General features: G+C 38.0%; 1 protein-coding gene across 3 annotated transcripts in view; it reads right to left on the reverse strand.

Annotated features, from left to right (window-relative positions):
* The window catches only part of LOC114756884 (valine--tRNA ligase, chloroplastic/mitochondrial 2), a 51,483-nt gene extending 25,721 nt beyond the window's left edge, over nt 1-25,762 (reverse strand). For 2 of the 3 annotated variants that reach the window (XM_028945830.1, XM_028945829.1), the window contains exons 1-11: nt 25,591-25,762; nt 25,151-25,235; nt 24,382-24,508; nt 23,756-23,839; nt 11,352-11,446; nt 10,355-10,446; nt 10,003-10,056; nt 6,943-6,995; nt 6,787-6,854; nt 1,554-1,629; nt 691-774 (exon numbers count right to left, since the gene is read on the reverse strand). In XM_028945830.1, coding sequence (XP_028801663.1) covers nt 691-774; nt 1,554-1,629; nt 6,787-6,854; nt 6,943-6,995; nt 10,003-10,056; nt 10,355-10,446; nt 11,352-11,446; nt 23,756-23,839; nt 24,382-24,508; nt 25,151-25,235; nt 25,591-25,732 — 960 coding nt within the window. In that variant the 5' untranslated portion in view covers nt 25,733-25,762. Of the gene's footprint in view, nt 1-690; nt 775-1,553; nt 1,630-6,786; nt 6,855-6,942; nt 6,996-10,002; nt 10,057-10,354; nt 10,447-11,351; nt 11,447-23,755; nt 23,840-24,381; nt 24,509-24,859; nt 24,901-25,150; nt 25,236-25,590 lie in introns of those variants that run through there. The other variant, XM_028945831.1, reaches the window with a different exon arrangement.
* Between the last annotated feature and the right edge of the window lie 302 nt (nt 25,763-26,064).

Consider the following 26,064-nt stretch of genomic DNA (forward strand, 5'->3'; position numbering starts at 1 on the left):
TTTTGTATCATGAAATAATGTACTTATGCAAAACACATAATAAACAAATAAATGACAAGGATTAGCATGAAGCAGGCAGCTTATTAAGTATAAATTTATAGGGGCAATAAGAATTTAAGAGGCCTCCATTATTTGTAATTTGAAGTTATGCTATAAAGCAACAGAGCCAAAGACAATACATATAGTACGGAGAAAAGTGGGGGGAAGTTGATAAAATTCCATCTAACAAATTGAAAAATCTCTTTTCCCATCTTTAATGAATTAATTGTTTGATCACATAAACAAATCTCAAACAGATGCCACGAGAATAAAGGATAAAACATTCTCCTTAAAAGAGTAAAAATTAAAAGCACAAAAGAGGCAGAGAAAGTAAATCAAGCCAACAAAACCTTAAGACCGCTGTGGTTTTTCATCTAAGCATGAAAACCCCTAGCATCGTCCACCGACCAAGGTAAGGCCTAGAAAACAACCCTTACGTTTAAAACTTTCAATATACTAATTCAAATAAAAGTCACCAGAGATAAACCTTGGGTTCAAGGAAGCGATTTCAAATTGTTTAGAAATTCTACAATGGGAATTTTCCAAAGACAAATTAGAATTAAAAGAATATAAACCCGTATTCAACCAATATGACAGTAATTATTTTTTGTTTTTTTAACCAGTAATAAGAATAGATTGGGATTTCCATACCTTGTCTGAAAGAATAGGAACATGACGTCCAAATGTCATAGGCACAATTGCCATCTGACCAATATACTTGGAATATCGCTCATCCTGTAATTTGGTGATTAGCATGAGATGCAGACATCAACTATAATGGAAAATGATCATTCATGGCCAAAGCTTTAATGACGTTCAAATTGCTAACAAGGTTAACGGAAGTCATATTTTGCAAGTTGGCAAGCCAAATGATACACCATCCAATCAATGGCTTACTCTATGTTTTTCCAGCTGCAAGATTATTCTTATTAAGCCTTGATCAGTTGCTTATGATATCTGGAGCAAGTTTGGGGATACTTGTCAACAATATGGTTACTAAGATTATGATGCTGTTGTCACCTGGATTGGGCGCTTGAGAATTCAAGGAGCAAGTATTGAACCAGGCATGTTATGTCTAGAGTAGCATGGTATGCTTCACTAGAAAGAATGCTTAAAATTTGAAAGCAGTGGTTTTTCTGCACCTTTACATCCATGTATAATAAGCCTTTTGGTTTCACCAGAGAATCTACTTATGGCAAATTCAGACCTGCCAGCAGGTTTTAAAAAGGAAATGCAACAACTTCTACATTAATATTTCTTTACTTCCTTTCATTCTTCCAGGATGACATCCTATCCTTAATTATTAATCTGGTGATTGATTCATATCACGTTAAACTTTATCAAAATTTAAAACACCAACAGACACATGAATCCACTTTTAGACAAAAGCTCATAAAAATGTAACCTATTACTAATGGATTAATGACTGAGTGAATTTCAATTACAATGAAACAACACAAAACATGATTATCCCTTTTTCTACCAATATGCACAAGCTCATAACACTCTCCTACCTTTGGATTCACCGCAAGAGCTACATCACCAAATAAAGTCTCTGGTCGTGTTGTAGCCACTGTCAAGAAGTCACTCCTACAACGAGAATAGTTATCAAAATATCATTTCTCCCATCAATGGAAATTGTTAAAGGTGCAGCTACATAGATAAAATAAGGTATTATTCAAGGTGTAGCGATCAAATCATCAAATTGAAATGATATGTGCTGAAAGTGGGCTCTTTCTCATTTGGGCCTAATCCTCAGATAACCCTAATTTCTTATGACCGTTTATGCTCTCTATTAGGATTATCTTCTGCCTTTTATTTAGGGATTTCAAATAAGAATATTTCCAGATTGGTTTGAGATTTGATTTGATGAATTTATTGAGATATCATGTGCAATTTCATCGCAGTCTCTCCTCCCATATGTATCAGATTTCATAATGAAATAAACACAGATTTATGAGTCCAAATGACATCATGTTATCAGAGCTATGGCTATGTCTTTCAAGAACGTAGTGATCGGACCATTAAGAGCCTTCATCGCCAGCAACAATTCTACCCAGAATCCGTTAGCGAGTGCAGGAGGCTCACCAAGCATGGCCGAATCTGGAGGGAGTTCACAATCTAGCCTCTAATTCCTCTCAAAAGATGATCATTCATCATTTAAATGGAAAAATTATCTCCCATGGTCTAGAAACATTCTAATGTTTGTACGAGGACATAACAAAGAGCACTGCCTAACATGGGACCCAAAACCTATAGAACCAGAGGATTCAAAGCACAGGACCTGGTGTGCTAAGAATAATATGGTCATGACATTGTTGATTCATTCCAGGAATACCAAAATTAGTGAGAAGGTAATTCTCACTAACTGTGCCCGAGAAATCTAGGAGTCGGCCAAACACCTTCTTTGCCAAAGACAATATGATGGTGCTTCTTCAAGTGAAATGGATGTTATGCTTAGGGGAAAAGACCGTAACCTAGTATTTTAGCACACTGATGAAGCTATCATAGGAGCTTGATTTATATGAGGTATATCATTGGGCCTGTCGTTCAAGTAGACTAAACATCAAGAAGAGAATAGAACGTGAACGTTGCTTTGATTTTTGAAGATGTCAGAGGTCACATAATGGGCATGCAACCACTCCCATCCCTTGAGGATGTCTTCAATATGGTCAAGAAAGTTGTAAAGAAATCATTTATATCACCTCTAGTATCACTTCTTCCCCATTTTCTCCTATTTCATCGACACCAGTAAAGAAAGGTTCAGCCATCGTTACATGGGGTAGCCAAGGACATGATCAAAAGGGAAGAAGTCCTGCTTGAGATGTGATTATTGCAACAAAAATGGTCATACTCAGGACACTTGCTAGAAAATTCACGGAAAATCAACACACCTAAAACAACAAACCAAGGAGATAGTAAGGGAGTGCCCACAATGAATTCTGATAATAGGACTCTAAATGTTGATGAGCTCACAATGCTTAGGCAGATTCTAAACGAATGCACTAGTAAGAGATCTACTCCATCCATAACTTTAGCCCATTGCCCCATTTAGGTACCATTCTTCTTACTGCCCTTGGCACTATTATTGGGTCCAAAAATATATGGATTGTTGATTCAGGTGCCACAGACCGTACTACTTGATTTCGAGAATTATTCTCCAAGTTTAGGCCCTATTTTGAACACACTTGAGTTCAGGTTGCAATATATGTGCTGAAGTTATGTGATCAGGAATAGTGCTGAAAAACATCCCCTATGTTCCAAAAATACCTAGTAACTCGCTGTTTGTTAAGTGCACAACCCAAGATTTAAATTGCCTTGTTATTTTTGACATATTTCACTATGATTTTCAGGACTTAACCTTGGGAAAGGTGATTGGCAAAGCTACGGAACATAATGGGTTGTACTACCTTGAATGGACCATAACAAACAAGAGATACATGGCTGTATCTATTTTTAAGTCCTAGTTCCTCTCCTATGTCTCAAGAAATGCTTATGCTATGGCATTTTAGACTTGGTCATCCTAGTTATGATTTGTTTCCAAATTCTATAAATAAAATGAATTTCCAAATTCTATGATAAAATGAATTTCCTATTTTATTACGGAACATGTCAGCTTGCCAAACACACATGTCAGCTTGCCAAACACACCTGAGCTTCTTACCCATCTCATACATATACACCAACATAAACCGTTGCCTTCACTCATACTGATGTTTGGGGTCTTTCTCGAGTTGCAACTAACTCTAAGGCCAAAAAGTTTGTGACTTTCATAGACGGTCATACTCGCTTAACATGGCTATTTTTTATGAAAGAAAAATCTAAGCCGTTTTCCATCTTGAAAAATTTCTATACTTTCGTTCAAAGTCAATTTCAAGCTAATATAGGTTTTTCACAATGATAATGGAAAGAAATTTGTTAATTCTCAATTTATAACCTTTTTTGCTGAAAAAGGCATTCACCATCAAACATCTTATGCAAATACATCCTAACAAAATAGGGTAGCTGAATGCAAAAACCAGCATCTTTTAGAAGTAACTCGATCTCTTCTACTAGGACAAAATGTACTGAATTTTTATTAGAGGGATGTAGTGCTTACTGTCACATATCTTATTGATCGCATGCAATCAAAAGTTTTAAACTTTTAGACCCCAATCCAGAAAATCTTAGAAACTTATCCTCAATCTTATCTAATTCATTCTCTCCCTACACGTGTTTTTGGTTGTACTTCATGTGTTTGATGGTGACAAGAGAAAACTTGAATTTGGATCCATATTCTTAGGCCAGTCCCCCACACAAAAAAAGGTACAAGTGTTACCCTCTAGCCACTAAGCAAGTCTATTTCACTATGAATGTCAAATTTTTTAAAACACTACCTTTCTATCCCAAATTATCCATTCAAGGGGGGAGAGGCAGTGAATGGCCAATTTGGACAGAACAATAATCTGGACAGCAAGCTAGCAACCCTATCAATGACACCCAAACATCTCTAGATGTCTTTTTTCTTGCTCCTAGCCTTCAAATCTTCGAACATATACCAGAAATGCCTTTTTCTGCATCTGAAACACCTACTCCAGCCACAGAAACCACCTCCCATGCACCTGAAATTCAGCCTGAGACATCCACCAAACCTGACTCTCCTCTTCCCAACAATGCCGAACCATTCTTGGAGCCAAAGACAAGTGAGACACAAGAAAATCAGATGGGACAGACAACCAAAAGTGAAGAACCCATTACTATTCCAAGGCAAAGTCATGAAACCAAACCTAAGATTGATCTTAAAGATCTCCAATGGCCGACAGCTCTTAGAAAAGGCAAAAGAAGCTGTACACGGTATCCAATAAGCACATATGTCTCCTATGACAAGCTCAACCCTCAATTTAAGACCTTTATTATCAATATAGATAAGGAGGAAATCCCAAGAACATTTAATGAGGCAGTAGCCAATCATGATTGGAAGCTAGAAATAAAGATGAACTAATGGCTCTAGCTAAAAATGGCACTTGGGAAATTGTTGACCTACCTCGAGGGAAATCTATTATAGGGAATAAGTAGGTGTTTACTAAGAAATACAACCCAGGTGAGAGCACCAACAAGTACAAAGCTAAACTAGTAGCAAAGGACAACCAATGACAGATGCTCCACCACTAATTACCACATATTCGCAGGGGTGTGCAATCGGATATTCGGTTTGGTTTGATCTAGAAACCGAAATAACCGATCACCGAATTAGAATATTTTTAGGCACCGAACCGAACCGAAGTTCTATCACTAACCGAATAGAAACCGAACCGAAATATCTTGGTTCGGTTCAGTTGGTTCATTCGGTTAATGCTCCTGACTTTTTCCTCTGTTTAAACCCACCATAAAATCCCAAGTGTGAGGGAGATGAATCGGTAAGCACAACCACAGTAGCAAAGACTATAGAGAAGAACAGAAGCATCAATGTGAAAATGAAATGGAGAAGAAAAATGGCGAAGAAGCAGTAAGTAGAGACACCGCAAAGAAGAAGAGCAAAAGCATCAATATATTGTTTTTAGAGAGAGAGAGAGGCGCTACTGTGACAGCAATGAAGAAGTGTGAAGGAGAGGGCAGCAATGAAGAGTAAGAGAGTGTGAGGGAGAGGGCATTCTACCTGAGATCGATGAGCAAGAAGATGATGGTATTGTTTTTTACTTTTTGAAGTTGAGAGGACGCTGGGAAGGAGGCTGCGGCTAGAGAGAATGAGAGATGATGAGCTATCTTACATTAGGTTAGGGTTTGAGATATATTGGGCTGGATTTAGAAGTATACTTTGGGCCTATTAGTTCTTTTTGATCGAATTGGGCCTATTAGTTTATTGCTAACTTAGTGTTATATTATATACCTTGGCCCAAAAAAATATACACACATATTTCGGTTTTTCGGTTTAAAACCGAATTTTTTTTTATAAACCGAACCGAAAACCGAAAACCGAAATTTAATAAAAATAAAAACCGAACCGAAACCGAACACCGAAATAACCGAACCGAAAAACCGAAAATACATTCGGTTCGGTTCGGTTATCGGTTTCGGTTCGGTTTTGCTCACCCCTACATATTCGTCTAGGGGAACTTTGTTACTAGGAAGAGCAAGAAATAGCATGTTTTGTTTAGAGCGTTGGCTCTAGGAATCTATGAAGGAATTGGGATTGTTCACCTACTATGAGAACTAGGCATGAAAGTAACTACACTAGTTTAGATGTGGTGTGACAGCATGGCAACCCTTAAGATTACAAATAATCCTATCCAACATGATCAAATGAAACATGTTGAGATTGACCGCCACTTTATCAAAGAAAAGATTAAAGCTAAGGCAGTTGATCTGGCCTACATCTCTATAGGGAAACAAGTTACTGACATGATGACCAAACCCTCGGTCAAGGCCAAATTCGAAGAACTCACAAATAAGTTGGGAATGATCAATATCTATTTGCCAACTTGACAGGAAGCGTTGAAAGTAGGCTCTTTCTCAGTTGGACTTAATCCTTAGATAATCCTAATTTCTTATGATTGTTTATGCTCTCTTTATTGGGATTATCTTTTGCCTTTTATTTAGAGATTTCAAATAAGAATATTTGCATATTTGTTTGAGATTTGATTTGATGCATTTATTGAGATATCATGTGCGATTTCATCGCACTCTCTCATCCTATATGTATCAGATTTCATAGTGAAATAAACACAAATTTATGCGTCCAAATAACATCAGTTTTTGTCTATTGAGTACCTTGAACCTCCAGCAACACGGTATTTGATATAATACAAATAACCAGACTCTTCTGAATATTCCACTTCCTAAGCACAAAGATAAGGCTCGATTTAAATATTACAGCCAAGTCAGATAAATAGTAGCACAAGTAACACTAAATTGAAAGCTACTAACCAAATCAGAAACAGCAGTCTGAAGAGCAGGAGACCAATTCACCATGTATGACCCTAAAGTTGAGAGCAAGAAGAGTAGTGTTCATATCTTACTCTCACAAATGACATCAAACATTAAATTTAACAAGGCTCAAGATTCAATAACAACTTTCAGCTGACAAGCAAAAGAACATATAACTGTAATGGTTCATGCAAAAACATATCCCTCTCATAATAATTGAAGGTTTGTATCTATATATTCTGTTGCACATATGAATGGAAATAAGTCTTTATGGCATCATACAAATGTTCATGGTATCAAAACAACCATACTCTAGCTTGGGTTTGGCCTAAACATTTAAGGCTAGGGTGATCAGAGGGTGCTGACAGCCAACACTTTTAGATCTTTCTATGACAGCCACCTTGGTCACCAAGTGCCACCAATGCCAATCTAGTTTCCATCACCATTCATCTATTGAATGGTCAAAACAACCTTCAATAGGCAGCAAGTGTATGATCAGACGTCATAGGAAAAGGGAAAATAATAATAACTCGCTCGAACAACATCAAAGCCAACCTTTAACAAAGCGTCAAGTATGCTAGTCGGGAAGATGGCAACTCTATGGTGCAAGCGTGGCTAATCAACTCAATGACTACAAAGATAAGTACACATTTTTCTCTCTTCCAATCGACATAAGAAGTATGGGAAGCAATGACAGACATGCTTGCCTCCCTCAAAAATAAAGCTGCCATTTTAAAGATAGAGAGTTTCCTCCATAATTACAGAAAATATGATCTCTGTGTTACCCAATACTACCCTAATCTAGTTGTTCAGTGGCAGCAGCTTGATTGGTACAATCCATACAAACGGAAGTGTCCTGAGGATGTAGCTCTATGCAGAAGAGAATTTTCAAATCTCTTCTTGGTTTGGATTTTGCTTTTGATGAAGGCACCGTTTGGGTGACACCCCAAACCATGGTTTGGATAATAAGTCACCCAAACACCCAAATCACCCAAACACCCACCCAATTTGCACAAGAGCCAAAACCATGGTTTTGAAAAAAGTAAAAATTTTTTGCTTTTGGAGAAAAAAGAGAGAGTGTGAGAGCCTATAGGATATGTATTTTGTTATTTTTTTTATAAACATATTTTTTTATAAACATATTTAATCTTATATTTTATAAATATATATACATATTAATTATTTATTAATTATATTATCTTATGTATTATTAATTATGTTAATAAAAAATATATTATTAACAATTTTATTCCTTCAAATTAAAATATATCATAAAATCTATTTTTTCTATAATTATCATATTAACTTTTGTCTTTTTTTAAGTAATTTGTATATATAAAAAGTGCTTCTGATAACAACTATCCAAACACTCTCACTTCTCAAAATCACTTTTTCATAAAATTTATTCTTTCCAGAATCTATTCTTCCCAAAATCTATTCTCCAGAATCACTTTTCTAAACCACGGTTTGGTTTCATCCAAACACACCTGAAGTCCAGGGAAGAATAATGAGTTTTCAAACCTTGCCTTCCTTACATGCAGTATTCTTCTCCATGCGAAATGAAGAAAGAAGAAAAAGGCTCAACTCTGGTGATCTATCTAACACTAGTGCATCACAACCTAGTGCATTGCTGTCCAAGCGACCGGCTTACAATGAAAACATAACTAAGAATAGGTTGTACAACCATTGTCAAAAACAAGTGGATATAGAAGTTTGTTAGAAGCTGCATGGAAAACCCCTTGGGAAGGATAGACAAGAAAGCCAACAGCATTTTGGCACTATTGAAGACAACTAAATCAAATTTAAACAAGAGGTGGAGATGCTCAGGAAATTGTTGGAGAAGCATGATTCCAAGGAAAAACCATTTCATCTAGGCATTAGCCCACACAAGTAAAGCAATCTTAGCTCTAAATGCTAATGTGCACCATCAAGGGTTGTGGATTGTTGATGAAAGGGTCACAGATCACATGACTAGTAATCCAAGTGTACCACAAGTATAAAGCCTTGTCATATAAATATATCTAGGCAGTTGATGGTAAATCAACAAAAGTAGAGGAAATTGGAAGAGTGAAAGACAGGTTAGCCTCCTTGCAACAAAGCAAGAAAGTTGTGGGCGTGATGTATTTCTATTTAGGGCTTCTCTCTAGGCCCAGATTTGTTATTGCCATCTTTGACTTGTCTTTCAAATACTATTATTTGCTATCTTTTGCAGTATCTTATCAATCTAGATGCCATTTATTCCTATCATTTACTTCCATGTTCATTTTGGTTTAGAACTACCGAGATTCTTGTGGTAGTCATCCCTTGGTATACCTCTTGGAGCATATCAAATCAAGACAGAAGATAGGACACTTTTTTTCCCATTGTATCTTTCTATCCCTAGTATCTCAACGTATCCCTCTCATAATGATTGAGGATTTGTATCTATGTATTCTGCTGCACATAGTAATGAAAAATGAGTCTTTACGGCATCAAACAATTGCTCAATGAGGAAGAATGGAAGACAAGTTAGCCTCCTTGAAGGAAAACCAGAAAATTGTAGGCGTGATCTATTTCTGTTTAGGGCTTCTCTCTAGGCCCAGATTTGTTATTGCCATCTTTGACTTGTCTTTCAGATATTATTATTTGTTGTTTTTTGCTGTATCTTATCAGATTTAGATACCATTTATTTCTATCATTTACTTCCATGATTTTTTGGTATAGAACTACCGACATTCTTGTGGTGGTCATCCCTATGTATACCTCTTTAAGCATATCAAATGAAGACAGAAAGTAGTGCACTCTTTTTTCCCATGGCATCAAAGCAGGTATGATGAACCAGAAAAATCATCAATAGTAGGTCCACTGTCAACACCACAAACAGGTTGTAAGACAAATTATGTCCCATAGTGGGTTAATTAGCGAAGAACTAACTATGAAACAAACACTTCAAACGAGCAAATCCACGTCCAGATCATGTAAACATGATGTAATGTTTTGAATTAAAAGACTTCCCGACAAAATACAAGCAATCAGGAAGAAACAAAGCAGCATAAGCATAAAACATAATTCAGGTTATACCTTGGTAAATCAAACCTTTCTCATGAAGCCTGACAAATGCCTCAATAACAGCTCCTGCAGAAATGGTAGGGCAAGGTTATCACCAAAAAAAAAAAAAAAAATTGGTAGGGCAAGGTATCACTAAATGTAACAGCCAAGGCAAATAATATGATAGTACGTTTTCAAAATTTAGATGGTGAGACAGATTAAGATGCGTGGAATAGACAGTAAAATAAAGTGGATAAATTAGAAAGGACTATCAAAGTGCACCAGAATTATTTACTACATATTTCAATCACCCATACAACCCTTCAAAACAGCTATATAACCTCATAGATTAGTTAGAGTTCCAATTGGTTGAGAACTGCCTTACGACTTAGCTGTTCATCTAGGGTGAAGTGTTCTCTAGTCCAGTCACAAGAAGCACCAAGTCTCTTGATCTGATTTGTGATGGTTCCCCCATACCTGATGATGTGCGAAAAATTAAATGAAACTTATGATAAGGCAAGGGAAACAGGTTGATGATAACTTACGGAACAAAGGGCAAAGTAAAATCACAAAATGAAAATTATCATTTCTTAATAGTGAATAAATTTGAGGAATTATAAATAGTGGGAAACATTAATCCATCTTAATCAGGTGCTCCAAATGTTAAGCTAGACACACCATTCAATTATATTTTCATAATTAACCCACATCATATGTGCAACATTCAAAATGAAAAAGCTAATGTAAAACCGGATCCATCAAAAAAAAACAAGAACAAATGGACGGGACAAAGAACACTTTGCCAAAGAAGGACTTAGCTCTTCAGCCTTGAGCAGAAGGACTCATTTAAAATCACCCGAGCAAAAATGCACGTTTTGCCTAGCTTTCTAATCCAGGATTGATCAAGATCACGTGATCCCACAAACTGGATCTTCATTCCTTGCAGTTTTTTTACAAGATCAGACCAGATCTGGGGGCAGAAGATCAATATCTTGATCATCCCAAATCATTTCAACACAAAAATATAAAGTCATGAAGTGAAGAACTATGATAAAATTAACTACAATCTCTAACATGTGCACAGCACCTCACACAAAAGCCCTTTGGGCTTGAAGAGTTTGAGTTCATCATGACAAATGGAAGGCGTTTACTTATATCTACTCAATTGATATTATTTCTGTGAAAATTGAAGCTGCATGCCAGACGCATCAGGTTACCTTTGTCACAAATCATTCCCCAATAAAAGTTTTTGAATTCAAGTTTCTAATAGCAAATAGGTCCATTAAGCAAATAAGACAAGACTTCATGTAAGACAGCCAACAACGATGCCTGTGCATCCTTAACAAGGTAGATGTAAAACTAAATTTTGAGATAAGACATACTTCTCTTTCCACTGCCAAACTCGGTATGTGAATTCCTCTCTACTCAATTCAGTCCTTTTTATTCCTTCAGATGCAAGCATTCTTTCAACAACCAACTGGAAAGAGCATAATAAAATTCATCACAGGAATAATTATAGCTTCAGCTAAAGACAAAATAATGAGGACACAATGCAATGATTACCTAATGCCACAAACTAATGTAAAGCCTAAGGCAGATCAACCAACTAATTGAATGACATTATTTCCAAGGTAACGTCTGCAAGAAAGATAAGAGAAAAAACAATGAAGAATAGACACTCCTTTTTGTTGCACATTTAAGTATTTAAGTAATAGCTAAATAACAGCTCCTCCCATATTAGTACAGAAAACCAATGTTCATTAAATATTTCTGTCGATTATAACAGAATTGAAGGTTGGGAGAGACGATATGGAATAATTCATCATATTATTGATGAGAAACCCAGCAGTTAAATAGGCTACTAAGTGCTATCTTCTACAATCAGAGGTAATAAAATATATTTAAGACTAATAAATACAGGCAGGAATCATATCCTCCAAGATGTGTCCGTGATATTAGGAACCATAAAGAGGAGAGATTTTAGCAACGATCAACACAGAGATATTAGGGCTGAGATTTCGAACACTCCCCCTCAAGCTGGAAAATAAATGTCAAGCATTCCCAGCTTGCTTCAAAGTCCTTCAAATTGTGTTCTAGCCAGAGGCTTTGTCATAATGTCTGCGATTTGTTCAAACTGTGGGTAAACTCATATACCTAACCCACATACACCTAGACATTAGCTATGCTGTAGGGGTAGTGAGTCAATTCATGCACCAACCCCAAGAGGAACACACAGAAGCAGAATACAGGATTCTAAGGTACTTGAAACTGAATCCAGGAAAAGGAATCTTTTTTGGGGATAACAGAACAAGGGGAATAGAAATCTTCACTAATGCAGATCATGGGAGATCAGTGGAGAACAGGCGATGAACAACAGGGTACTACACCTACGTGTGGGGAGACTTGGTTACTTGGAGAAGCAAGAAACAGAACGTTGTATGCACAAGTAGTATAGAAGCAGAATTAGAGTAGTAGCTTTAGGAGTCTGTGAAGGAATCTAGATAATTAGACCTCTAAAGGAATTGAAGATCAAACATGAGGGACCTCTACAACTATAGTGTGGCAATCAGTCCAGTATCGAGATGACCAAGAATCTAGTCTACCAAGTTTGGTTTGATTTCCAGATTGCAAGTAGTTTCCATTGGAATCTCATCTAATTTAGTTCCAAGAAGTCCTATTTCTTGTAGGAGGTCTAAAGTGTATTTATGTTGGGATACATTGATTCCTTCCTTATTTCCGGCAATCTCCATCCCAAGAAAATACCTCATCTGGCCTAGGTCTTTTACTTGGAATTTTGAAGCTAGTTCTTTCTTTAATTGGGCTATAGCCTTCTCATCATCTCCAGTAATCACAATGTCATCAACATACACCAAGAGAATAGTGACCTTGTTGTTGTGTCAAGTGAACACAGTGTGATCTGCCTGTCCTTGTGTATAACCATCCTTCTTTAGTGCCTTTGCAAATTTGTCAAGCCAAGCCCTAGGAGACTGTTTGAGTCCATATAGGAACTTTCTCAGTTTGCAAACTTGAGTAGCATTTTCTGCTCTTCAAACACCATCAGGAATTTCCATATAGACTTCCTGAGTCCTCATTTAAGAACGTGTTCTTCACATCTAGTTGGTGTAGGGGCCAATCAAGGTTGGCTGCTACAGAGAGTAGCACATTAATAGTATAGAACTTGGCCACTGGCGTGAAGGTTTCTTGATAGTCTATTCCATGTGTTTGGGTGTACCCTTATGCTACCAGCCTTGCTTTATATTTGTTCAAGCTTCCATCTAGATTGAACTTTGGAGTGAAGACCCACTTATAGCCTACCACCTTCTTTCCTTGTGGCAAAGTAGTGATATCCCAAGTTCTATTTTCCCCTAGTGCTTTCAGCTCCTCCTCTACCGCCTTTCTCCAGTTTGAGTCTGAAATGGCTTGCTGTCGAGTATTTTTATCTGTTAACTATTTATCACAAAGCTTTGCATTCTAGAGGATAAGTTACCATAAGACACAAATTTTTGTACAGGGTATTGAGTACAAGATCTTTTCCCTTTTTAGAGAGCAATAGGCCAACCTAGATCTTCTGAACCTGTCATAGGATTGGAATCATGGTTGCACCTTAAAGTAGGAGAGACTATCATCATCATTTCCTTATTCATTGTTTCTAGTACTTAGTTCCGTGTTCTCATGGATCTGATTATTAGTTGCAAGTCTGTTTGAGTGACTTCGTGGTGTTGCTGGATCATTTTTTGAAGTTTCAAGTCTGGTGTGTGTATTTTCTGAGAATCCAGGTGCTGTTTCAGTGTTTTCAATTTCAGGTGTGATTTGAGTTTCTGTTTCAGGTGTAATGGGGATATTTTCTATGTTTTCTATTGTGTTGGGGACGTTTTCTGCTTGTTCAGTTCTAGTGACTGTTTTTAAGTCTTTTAGTATAAGGGACCTCCTGAATTAGCCATTCTTCAACCCATAATTCTCTCCTTGAATGGGTAATTTAGGATAATATGCTTTTTCCTCATAAAATACTACATCTTTAGAGACAGAGGTTCTTAGTGACTGGACAGTAAAATTTATATCCTTTTTGGGTGGTTGGATATTCTAGAAAAATGCATTTTTCTGCTTTTGAATCAAGTTTTCCTCCATTATTGTTGTAGACAAATGCCACACATCCAAAAACCTTTTGAGGTAAGTTGCTGATGAGGGGAACATGGGTGTAGATTTCAAGAAACTTTTGAATAGCAGATGTGGAGTTGAGTGTTTTAGAAGGTATCCGATTGATGAGATGAGTTGCAGTGAGTATTGCTTCTCCCCAGAAGAAGCTTGGGACATTCCTCCCCAATAAGAGGGCTTAGGTGACCTCAAGTAAATGCCTATTCTTTCTTTTGGCTACTCCATTCTGTTGGGAAGTGTCAATGCAAGAGGTTTGATAATGTATTCCTTGCTGTTCTAAGTATTCTGTGAATTGTTTGCTTATGTATTCTCGTGCATTATCACTTCTAAGGACTTTTATTGAGGTTTGAAATTGACTCTTAATAAGTATAGGGAACCTTTTGAAAGTGTCATGAATTTCAAATTTTTCTCTAAGTAAATATACTCATGTTACCCTTGTGTGATCATCAATGAAGGTGACAAATCATCTTCTATTAGAAAGAGTTTTGATTTTTGCTAGTCCCCTATGTCAAGTGAATCATAGTGAAAGGAGAAGTACGTTTGTAAGAGTGTTGAGGATAAGTGGCTTTTGTTTGTTTAGCAAATTGGCATGTATCACATAGGAAATGAGAGGAATTTTTATTAAATAAATTGGGAAACATGAGCTTCGTGTGGATGAAACTAGGATGGCCCAATCTTTGGTGCCATAGCACTACAACTTTATTTTGGGAGTCTGAGCTAACTAAGGCTTTATTTGTCTATCTCTTTGTTCCTTTAAAGTAGGAGAGTCTGTCCCATTCCTTAGCGATGCCAATCTTCCTTCTCGAGGTCATTTCCTGAATCACACATCTATTATCAACAAAAAAAAAAAAACACTTGACATTTCTATCCCTCAGTCAGTTTAGTGACAAAAACTAGGTTGTAAGCTCGCTCAGACACATATAACATGTTATGAATTATTAGGTGAGGTGATAGTTGAATTGTACCTACCCCCCTTACTGGAGTGAAATGCCGTTTGCTACTTTAACTTTGAGATCTTCATAACAGTGTTTAATAGATGAAAATAATTCTTTATTACCAGTCATATGGTCAGTAGCACAAGAATCAATAATCCAAACATCATTACCAGTTTCCACAATATTAAGAGCAGTAATAGAATTACTTGACTTCACCAAATTTACATTTGGTGTGCTCATTTGCTTCTCAAGCTATTTGCATAGGAGTTGGAGTTCTTCCTTGCTTAGATTGTCTCCACTCTCTTCTCGGCTTTCCACATGATATCCCTTGCCACTTGCTTTCTGTTTATTTCTTTGGTTAGGGGGTTTTCCATGCAGCTTCCAGCATATGTCTCTAGTGTGTCTCTTTTTATTACAGTAGTCATGCCACTTGTCACTCTTCTTGCTAGTTGTTTCTACGGGATTAGGTCCCTTAGCAACTAAGGCCAACATTTCATCTTGAGTTAGGACTCCTTTGGTGAGTTGCTTTCGGCTTTCCTCACATTTTATCATGTTGAAGGTTTCAGAGAGAGATAGAAGGGATTTAATCCCCATAACTCTACCTCTTCTTCAAATTCCTCAGTCAGTCATACGAGCAACACATACATTCTCTCCTTTACCAATTATCCATAGTACTGTGCATCTTCTACACACTTACAAGTGTATACTTCAAAGAGATCTAATTGCTGCCAAATACAAATAAGTGAGCTATAAAATTGCATAACAGACATTTTACCTTGTTTCAACTCATTGAGTTGTTTCTTTAACTGGAATAATGCTACTGTGTTATCCGTGGAACAGTAAGTGCTTTTTGCAGCATCCCAGATTTCCTTAGCAGTTCTTGCAAAGAGGTAACCTTCACTGATTTCAAGGGTGATTGAATTGCACAGCATCGACATCACCTAATTGTTTTCTACAAACCAAGTGTCCAAAGTAGGATCATTCGGGAGTGGTTGGTTTGCTTCACCATTGACGTATTTTTCCTTTAGCCTCCCCCTTAGGTACATCAGCACACTTTGGGACCACCTAAGGTAATTGCTGCCACTTAATTTATGCGTAATTACCATGTTTTGAGTCTCCGATGCTGGGTTGAGCTTTGGTGCCATGGTCGACACTAATCCTGGGCCAGTCAACAAACTCAGGGTCGAGGATGTAGCACCTGTAGTGTTTGACTAGGTTATGGGAGATGATCCTGTGATCAATGCTATCGACCCATTCCATGGGTTTTGTCGCATCAAGCCAAACAGGGGTGGAAATTCATCAAAATTCATTTTGAATTACCACAGCTCTGATACCATGTCGATTATAATAGAATTGAAGGTTGGGAGAGAAGATCCTGAATAATTCATTGTATTATTGATAAGAAACCTAACAGTTAAATAGACTACTGAGTGCTATCTTGTATAACCAGAGGTAATAAAATATACTTAAGGCTAATAAATACAAGGAGGAATCATATCCTCTAAGATCTGTCCGTAATATTAGGAACCATAAATAGGAGAGATTTTAGCAACGGTCAGTGGAGAGATATTAGGGCTGAGATTTCTAACAATTTCAAAAAGTCAAAGCCATACCCCAAGCAACTAAGGGATGCAAAATCAAATACCATCACATTCAAAAAAATATATTGGGAGAAAGACCACCAGTAGTCTGCATAACTGTAACAAGCAATCCCCAAATAAAGAACTCTGCTTCCCTCATCCCAACAAACTATTTAAGGAAAACAAGAACGCCTCTAAGGCCTGCCAAACCCACTATCAACAGGAAATAAGAATAATCTCAACAAATGGAACAAGTTACACTTACGGCTTTCACTTCTTTCACTCAAAATAATTTCCCTCCCTTACCGCATCCCCAATGCAAATTATAAGAATGCCTCTCCAAGGTCGACAGTTAAAAAAAAAAAAAAGATCACAAGGGATTTCTCAAAGTAGAGATCACATATTCTGAGAAACTAACTGATTGATGCAAAAAGGAATGACTTTGATGAGCAAGGGTGAAGAAGATAAGAAAGATAGAAGGAAGATGATACATGTCAACAGTAGCTTAAGTGTTAGATGCTTAGGTGGCAGGGGAGCAAATGTGCGTTTTGTTGTAACAGAATGAGGAATTAGTTATAACAGACTTCGATTCCTAAACGGCAAGAGAATATAAATACCACCTCATGTGTAATTGACGAGTGAATAAAAGTTTGAACTCTATTCTCTTCTCTCTGTGTCTCTTCTCTCTTTCTTTTCTCTTCGGCTTGTTGGTATTGGGTATCAGAGCCGATCTCTGGCTATGGTGCCAGATACACGCTCCTCGGACCGGTTGAACAACTTGGAGCAACGATTGGAGATGCACACTGTTTTGTTTGAAGGGAGATGCACACTAGTTTGTTTGAAAGAAGCCACGCTCATCTTGAATAGAATTCTTCGGACATTTCCGACCTGAAGCAATCCATGTTACGCATCGAATCATGCTTGCAGAATCTCACCAGCACTGTGACGCAACTGGCAAAACAGAGTCTTAAAGAGCATAATGGTGGCTCTACTAGTTCGAATCAGAGGGATCTTCAATTTGGCACGTTTGGTCATTCCTCGAACCAGTACTTCGCCCCTTCCAAATCGACCCGAGTGGAATTCCCGCGTTTTGATGGTTCAGATTTTCGCGGATGGTCTTATCGCTGCAAGCAATTTTTTACCGTCAACTCCACATCAATGGAGCACCGAATATGTCTTCTGAGCATTCACCTGGAGGGAAAGGCGCTCAAATGGCATTTGAATTTCATGAAGACAAGACGTAAAAACAACCTTTCGTGGGACCAATACTTTAGCCATTTGGAAGCAAGATTTACGGAGGTTAACCATCTCAGTCCCATGCTACAGCTGAAACAACTTCAGCAAACAACAACCGTCAATGAATACATAGAGGCATTCGACGATTTACTTACGGAAGTTGACCTTCCAGAAACGGTTGCCATGGATTGTTTTCTAGGTGGCCTTCGTCCTGATATTCAATCCTTTGTCGACGCATTCAAACCGTCTAGCCTTGCGAGCCTCATGTAAACGGCCAGAATTCAAGAACAGACCATCGCAGCGTGGTGCACGGCTAATCCAACATTGAAATCATGCATGTTTCCCTCCACTTCACCTCCTTTACAACAGTCCTCGACGTCATTTTCCACATGGTCTCCCTCTCCATTTCAGAAATCAGGGCTCACGACTACTTCGTCCTCCTCTTCAGCACCTTCTGCTAATAAACCTTCGATCACCTTGTCAAAGAAGGAGATGGAGGATCACCAAAAGAAAGGGTTGTGTTACTGGTGCAATGAACGATATTCGACCTCTCACAAGTGTAAACAGTCTCAAGTCATAATGCTAGTAATTCCAAAGACCATCGATGAGGAGTTTGTGGATGCTGTTGATAATTTAGAAGATGGTACTTCACAAGAAGTGCCAATGGCTACTATCAACGCAGTTAACGGCGCTTCAGGTGCTTCTACATCTCGCATTGAAGGTTACATCAAGAGGTGTCGAATTGTGATCCTTGTTGACACGAGCAGCACACACAATGTTGTCAATGCTTCATTGGCAAAACACCTGCATCTACAGGTGACTACAGAAGGAGCAATGCATGTTAACGTTGCAGGTGGGCGAACACTCATCATTGATAAGTTCTCTCACAACCTATCATGGTCAATGCAAGGGTCTTGGTTTTCTAATGACTTTTTGGTAATGGACCTGGGCCAATTTGATCTCATACTAGGTGCTCAATGGCTTCAGAAGCTGGGCCGTATTATGCTAGATATGGAGCGACATTGCATGGCTTTCATGTACCGTGATAGGTTTTATGAGTTACATGGGTTGGGCTCTAACAACACCGGGCCTTGTGAGGATTCAGTGGGAATTCAAGACATCGTCCATGCCTAACACGTTTTTAATTCAAGTAGGATCTGACACTGATGTCTTCTGCCATTTGCACTAGCTCACAACTTTATCTTTTGACCGATAAGCTCAACTGGAGGAAGTCATCAACTCTTTTTCAAATGTGTTCGCCGAACCAACTTCGCTTCCCCCACCACGTGATTTTGATCACCGAATTCATCTCAAGAGCGATAATCCCATCAGTTGCCATCCCTATCGCTATGGACCCCTGCAGAAAGAGGAGATTGAGAAACAAGTGCACTAGATGTTACTTTCGAGAATCATACAACCCAATCATAGTCCATTTACTGCCCCCGTTGTGTTGGTTCATAAGAAGGACAGTACATGGCGCTTCTGTGTTGACTATCGCCGCCTAAATGATGCTACAATTAAAGACAAGTTTCCTATTCCTCTCATTAAGGAGCTGCTCAATGAACTACATGGCGCCTCCTTCTTTTCCAAGCTAGACCTTCGTTCAGGCTATCATCAGATTCAGATGTACTCCCCAGACATTCACAAAACGACATTCAGAACTCATGATGGGTTGTACGAATTCGTAGTCATGCCTTTCGGTTTGAGCAATGCGCCGGCAACATTTCAGGGACTCATGAACTCTGTTTTTAAACAGTTCTTACACCAATTCATTTTGGTTTTTTTCGATGATATTCTCATTTACAGTAAGGATTGGGATTCTCACATTCACCATCTGATTCAGGCTCTGTCCATTCTTATTTGCAAAGAGAACCAAATGTGTTTTTGCCGCCACTCAGGTTCATTATTTGGGACACCTAATATCTGAAAAAGGCGTGGAGGCAGACCCTGAAAAGATAGCAGCAATTCTTACTTGGCCTATTTCCACTTCATTGAAAGCCTTGAGAAGTTTCTTGGGTCTCACCGGTTATTATAGAAGATTTGTCAAGAACTATGACTCCATTTGTGCCCCTTTGACAAATTTACTGAAGCAGGATGAAAAGTTTAAGTGGTCCTCTGAGGCTAACACGGCCTTTGCTACTCTTAAAACTACCATGACTTCCTCCCCTGTTCTTGCGCTCCCTAACTTTGATGAAAAATTTGTCATCGAGACTGATGCTTCTGGTTCGAGTATGGGGGCCGTTCTAATGCAATTGGGTCATCCTCTGGCTTTTGCAGGCAAGGTTTTGAGCCCTCGCAAACGAGCCCCATCTACCTATGAACGTGAGTTGATGGCCATCATCTTTGTTGTTAAGTAGTGGAGATCTTACCTAGTGGGTCGCACCTTCACCATTCGCACAGACCATCTACCATTAAAACACTTATTGGAACAAAAGTCTATTTCTCCTAATTAGTTGAAATGGTTGAATAAACTCTAGGGGCTTTCCTACGAGATTGAATATCGTAAAGGTCGTGAGAACACTGTCGCAGATGCCTTATCTCACCAGCATGATGCTACCTTAGCTGCTATTACTTCCCCTACTACTTCTCTACATCAACGTGTTAAGGAATCTTGGGAGCATGATGACCACATACAACGTTTAATTCAAGACCTCGAACGAGACCCATCTTCACATTCTGATTATTCCTGGAAATCTTCTCTCCTTAAAAGAAAAGGCAGACTTGTTGTGGGTGCTGACCGCAACTTACGTTCTAATCTACTCGGTTATTTCCACAATGACGCCATTAGCGAGCATTCTGGTATTACTCCCACATTTCGACGTATTTCTGCTGTCTTTTATTGGAAAGGTCTTGAACATGATGTCAGGGAGTTCGTTCGCAATTGCATTACGTGTTAGAGGTTCAAATATGAAACTTTAGCATCACCTAGCTTACTCCAACCCTTGCCAGTTCCTGAGCATATTTGGACCGACCTGTCCATGGATTTCATTAGTGGCTTACCCAAGTCATACTCTAAAACAACTATATTAGTTGTGGTTGATCGGCTAAGCAAGACGGCCCATTTCGTCGCCCTTAGACATCCATATACGGGAAGTTGCTCAAGTTTTCATGGACACTATTGTTAAGCTGCATGGATTTCCTAAATCCATTGTTACCAATAGGGACCCTATTTTTGGTGGGAAATTTTGGCGAGAGTTGTTCCGCCTTTATGGGGTCAAACTGAATTTTTCTTCTGCCTATCATCCCCAATCTGATGGGCAGACGGAGGTCCTAAATCACTGCTTAGAATGTTATTTGAGGTGCATGACAGGTGATCTTCCCAAGCAATGGGCAAATTGGCTTTCGCTTGCTGAATTATGGTATTACACGACGTACCACTCAGCTATTGGAATGACTCCCTTGCAGGCCGTTTATGGTATTGAACCTCCAGCACACCTCCCTTATATTCCAGGGGAACATGGAGGTAGTCAATCATGTGTCTTTCTCATGAACTCACCAGTTAACTCCTCAGGACCCACCTGTTAAAAGCTCAGCAGCATATGGTTCATCAGGCCAACAAACATCGCTCTGAACGAGTCTTCATGGTTGGCAACAAGGTTTTTCTAAAGCTACATCCCTTTTGCAAAAATTTGATCAATAACTCTTCCCTGCACAAGCTCGCTGCTCGATACTTCGGCCCTTTTGAGATACTGAAACGAGTGGGTTCTGTTGCTTATGAATTAAAGCTACCAGAGGGGTCTCGTATCCACCCAGTCTTTCACATCTCTCTTCTCAAGTGTTCTACTCGGCTGGATGTTCCTGCTAGTCCCATGTTGCCCCTTGTTGACGATAATGGGCATTTTGCTGCAGAACCAATGGCAATACTGGGAAGGAAGCTCGTTAAGCGGGGCAATTTACCAGTGACTCAAGTAGTGGTTCAATGGCGACACACTAATCTTGAAGATGCCACATGGGAAGATTTGCCTTTTATTCAGTCCCAGTTCCCTGATTTTCCAACCATCGCTCCAGCTCGTGAGATCCTTGTGGACAAGGACAATTTTTAATGGGGGGAGTATTGATACACGTCAACAGTAGCTTAAGTGTTAGATGCTTAGCTGGCAGGGAAGCAAGTGTGCGTTTCGTTGTAACAGAATGAGGAATTAGTTATAACAGACTTCGATTCCTAAACGACAAGAGAATATAAATACCACCTCACGTGTAATTGACGGGTGAATAAAAGTTCGAACTCTGTTCTCTTCTCTCTGTGTCCCTTCTCTCTTTCTTTTCTCTTCGGCTTGTACCAGAAGGCAGGGAAGTGGACAGAGAAAGAGAGAAGGAAAAAACAAGAAAGATGAGAGAGAATGAGAGTAGAGAATGTTAGAATAATACTAAACTTGTATTCACATTCAAAAATTGCCTCAGATTAAACCTTTACATAGGCAGTCCTAAGTGAAGTTTAACAGCAATTTAATAACTAACATTCCCTAATGTCTAGCAGCTATTTTATAATTAACAACCTTCCCTAATGTCTAACTACCTTGCCTTTTATTAATATAATACCCCCTCTTAAAGAACCCCATTTCAATGGGCTCGGGGGGTCAACTACCCCCCTAACTGTGCCCCCAACGGCCCCTTAATTTTGGACCCCTTCCCAAAAAAAAAATTGAAGACATTTTGATATCTTAGAATATCAAATCTATGAAAAATCGTAAAAAATTGAAAACTAAACCATTTTTTGCCCATAATATATCAAAATATCACTCATTTTATGTAGAATCTAATGATAAAAAGAACTTTAAAAAACATTTGGGAAGGGATCTAAAATTGAGAGAAGCTAGAGGAGCAACTGGGGGGCAGCTGATACCCCTGCTCGGCTTTGATACCAGTGATGTGAAAGTAAGATAGGAAGGAAGGAGAAACAGAGGAAAAGGGAGGCGGCAGGAAAAGAAAGAGGAGAAAATGAGAGAAGAGGAAGAGAGTAAAAAGGAAGAGACACAAGAGAGACTCAATCCATTTAATCTCGTAGCATGATTAGAATAATCCATCCTGTGTCCCTTTTATACACCTTAACTACCCATTAAACTCCCTTAACTAATTCCTAACTCTCTCCCATTTTGTTTATTACATATCAGACAACAAGGGTCAAGGCTATGACACAGAAATTACATAGAACACCACCCTGAATGAATGCTTTATTTTCCTTTCACATCTACAAGATATCAGAGATCAGCATCAAATTTAGTATTGAGAACTATTAGAGAAAGAGAAATCTATGGAAAAGTAATTGCAAGATGTTAGGAGAAAGAAAATGCTCAGTTTGATAAGAAAAGAAAGATTATAGAATATGAGTGTGTTCTGAATATCTTATGTATCTTCTAAGTTAGTGAGCTAGTAAAAGAGAAAGTACATAGTACAAGCTAGGGAAATGAACCTAGACAACATACCATACTATACGCATGAAGTACTATCTAATACTATTCAACAAAAAATATTAGATCTTGAGAGTTAGCACAGAAATAAAGGGGAAAAGAAGATCTGAGAAAGATAAAGTAAGGGGGGAGCCTAGAACCAGAATCTGAAATTCTACGACAAGAGCAAGTTTAAGGCAAACTGAAAAATGCTTTACACCCATCCCCTTCTGTGGCAAAATAGATGTATGGTATTTACTATGGTACATAAACTGAAAATAACTACCTTATCCTATCCATATAAAACTGACATTGATGTAACTAACACTGGACACTTATAACAGTTAACACAAGACACAAAATAAAACATAAAAAACATAAAACATAATAATTACTGAACAATAAACTAGTAAAGGCCACTGGTTCCTATCAGAAAACAAGTGAATTAAGAATTACACTAATCTAATATAAAAGTCCCAAAGATTTAGTGACCAACCTGAGTTGCTATACCAGCATGATCAGTGCCAGGAAGCCAAAGCGTTGGCCTTCCCTTCATGCGGTGGTATCTAACCATAATATCCTGCAAAGCAGAGCATTATAAGAATGGGAACGGATACTTCACCATGACAACATTTTGTCAGATGCACCAGGACAAAAGACACCAAATAGAGTATAAATAAAACATTATTATGAAGTCAAATAAGTGGCATTCATAAAGAATGAAATAAAACATCATTTAGTCCTACTTTCCCAAAGTTACACACAACATCTTGCTTACATGTGTAACTTGCAAAGAACTGTTAATAAACTCATCAAAGTATAAGGTTAATTTTTTTTTATTAAAAAGAAAGGCTGAATAGCAAGCATGAGAAAAACATTATTTTAATTAAGCCAAAAAAAGGAGAAGGAAAAGGAGAAGAAGGAGAATGAGGGTTAAAAATCATTGTTATCAACTCAAACATAATGCATCATTTATGTTTGTATCAACAAAGTATTATTTAGCCTCTGCCATTTAAAAAGACCTCTATACCACATTGATGCATGTCTGGTAAATGTAGATACCAAAATATGCAAATACTTGGAGACATCAGATAACAGAAATCCATTAGGAAAATTTAAAACCTCAAGAGTCACAAACATCGCATGCCCCATGTGCAGAGATCCTGTAACATTAGGAGGTGGCATTGATATAACAAAAGGCTCAGTTCCCTGATCAAAGTTTGGCCTAAAATACCCTTGAGACTCCCACCTAGCAAAAAATAATTTTAAATTAAACACCAGATAAACAGTAATATATAAGCCAAAGACTAAATCGGAAGGAAAAGCCACATTTTTTATATGCATGCAATGCCAAGAAACAGAGGAGTCCCCAAAAATGGTCCTTCTGCATTCTTCATTCTTCAATACAGCCATCTAGACTCAGTAAAACCTTTGAAAGCTTGTATGTCTAAAAAAAAATAGTTCACAAAGGAACAGAAATTCAGATTTATTCATTTGTTTCTCTTGATAATCAGTGCCTTCCAATAGTATAATCCCCACAAACTTCACAATTCCACCGAACAGATGGCAGATCTACATAAAACCTCAATCTTCTTTTCACCTTCAAACCACCACCATTATTACCGCCAAAATTGCTCCATGCTCCTCATAAGACAAATCCACAGCCCTCATCAGTTCATTTAGTCAGCAATCAGATTTTTAATTGAATCAAAAGCAAGAAAATCAACTTAAACAAAAAATAACTAGGAAGGACTTGCTCACCAAGAGAGATATTAAATTTAATGTGAAACTAAGAATATCAACACATCATTGACTCCGTAAGGAAATTACTATGACTAACATTAACAAATTGCAAAAGAAAATAGGCTCTTACTAATAATAGGAAAAATACCAATTATATATGCGCTCTTCTGCAGTAAAGTCGAAAGATTTTGCAATCTCTGGAGAGGTGAAGACACCATTCTCTGATGCAGCAACTGAATATCAAAACGGATGCCAGTCATTTCCTAAAGCATGAAAGATTCCCGTTTTTTCGTAAAGGGATAAAGCAAAACATATCCATCCATCGACATTTTTCCATCATTGAAAAACAAAAAGAAAAAAGCTAGTGGGAAAGGTTAGAATTTCCAAAGAGAGTTAAACTCCTTTCCCGTCAAACCGGAAACATAAAATTTATGCTAAACAATTTACTAGGAAAATGAGGGAGGGCAAGTATTTAGTCATGGCATCACATAAAATTCAACACGCATATGACAAGTTTAAAACTCGTTAGCTGACTAGCAAACAACTCGAATTCACTCAAATCGCAGGCAGGAAATTAATAGGAAGTACCTGCAAAATGTCGAGGTTTGAAATGCCAACGAGAAATTCGAATGCTACGGCGTCCTTTACAGCAGAGAAAATAATTGATTCTGTTGCAAGCGAGAAAAGGAGAAAAGAGAGAAGAACCAGAGGACGTCGCTTGGAGTATCATCGGATATCGCACCAGTAAACTCAAAAGAGACGGATAAGCCTCGGCGCGGGCGGGTTTAAGCAGCGAAGCTGAGGGGCGCTTGACAAGGGAAAATCATTCAAGGAAAATTACCATAAAATCCCAACAGACAAAAAAATTATTACAAAGGGTAACAAAATTCATCTCAATAAACAATAGGCACTGTACACCCCTAAAGTTTATTTGAATATAAAAATATATATAAAGTTATTAAAAGAGGCACGTTGTTGACATCCAATACTTTACCATTAGTAGGGCTCACAAAATCAATTTTAAATTGTATTTTTAACAATAAAATTTACATTAGGAGTACA

This window comes from Neltuma alba, unplaced genomic scaffold (genome assembly GCF_004799145.2).
Source record: "Neltuma alba isolate B1F8T4 unplaced genomic scaffold, ASM479914v2 tig00010532_pilon, whole genome shotgun sequence".
Taxonomy (NCBI): Eukaryota; Viridiplantae; Streptophyta; class Magnoliopsida; order Fabales; family Fabaceae; genus Neltuma; species Neltuma alba.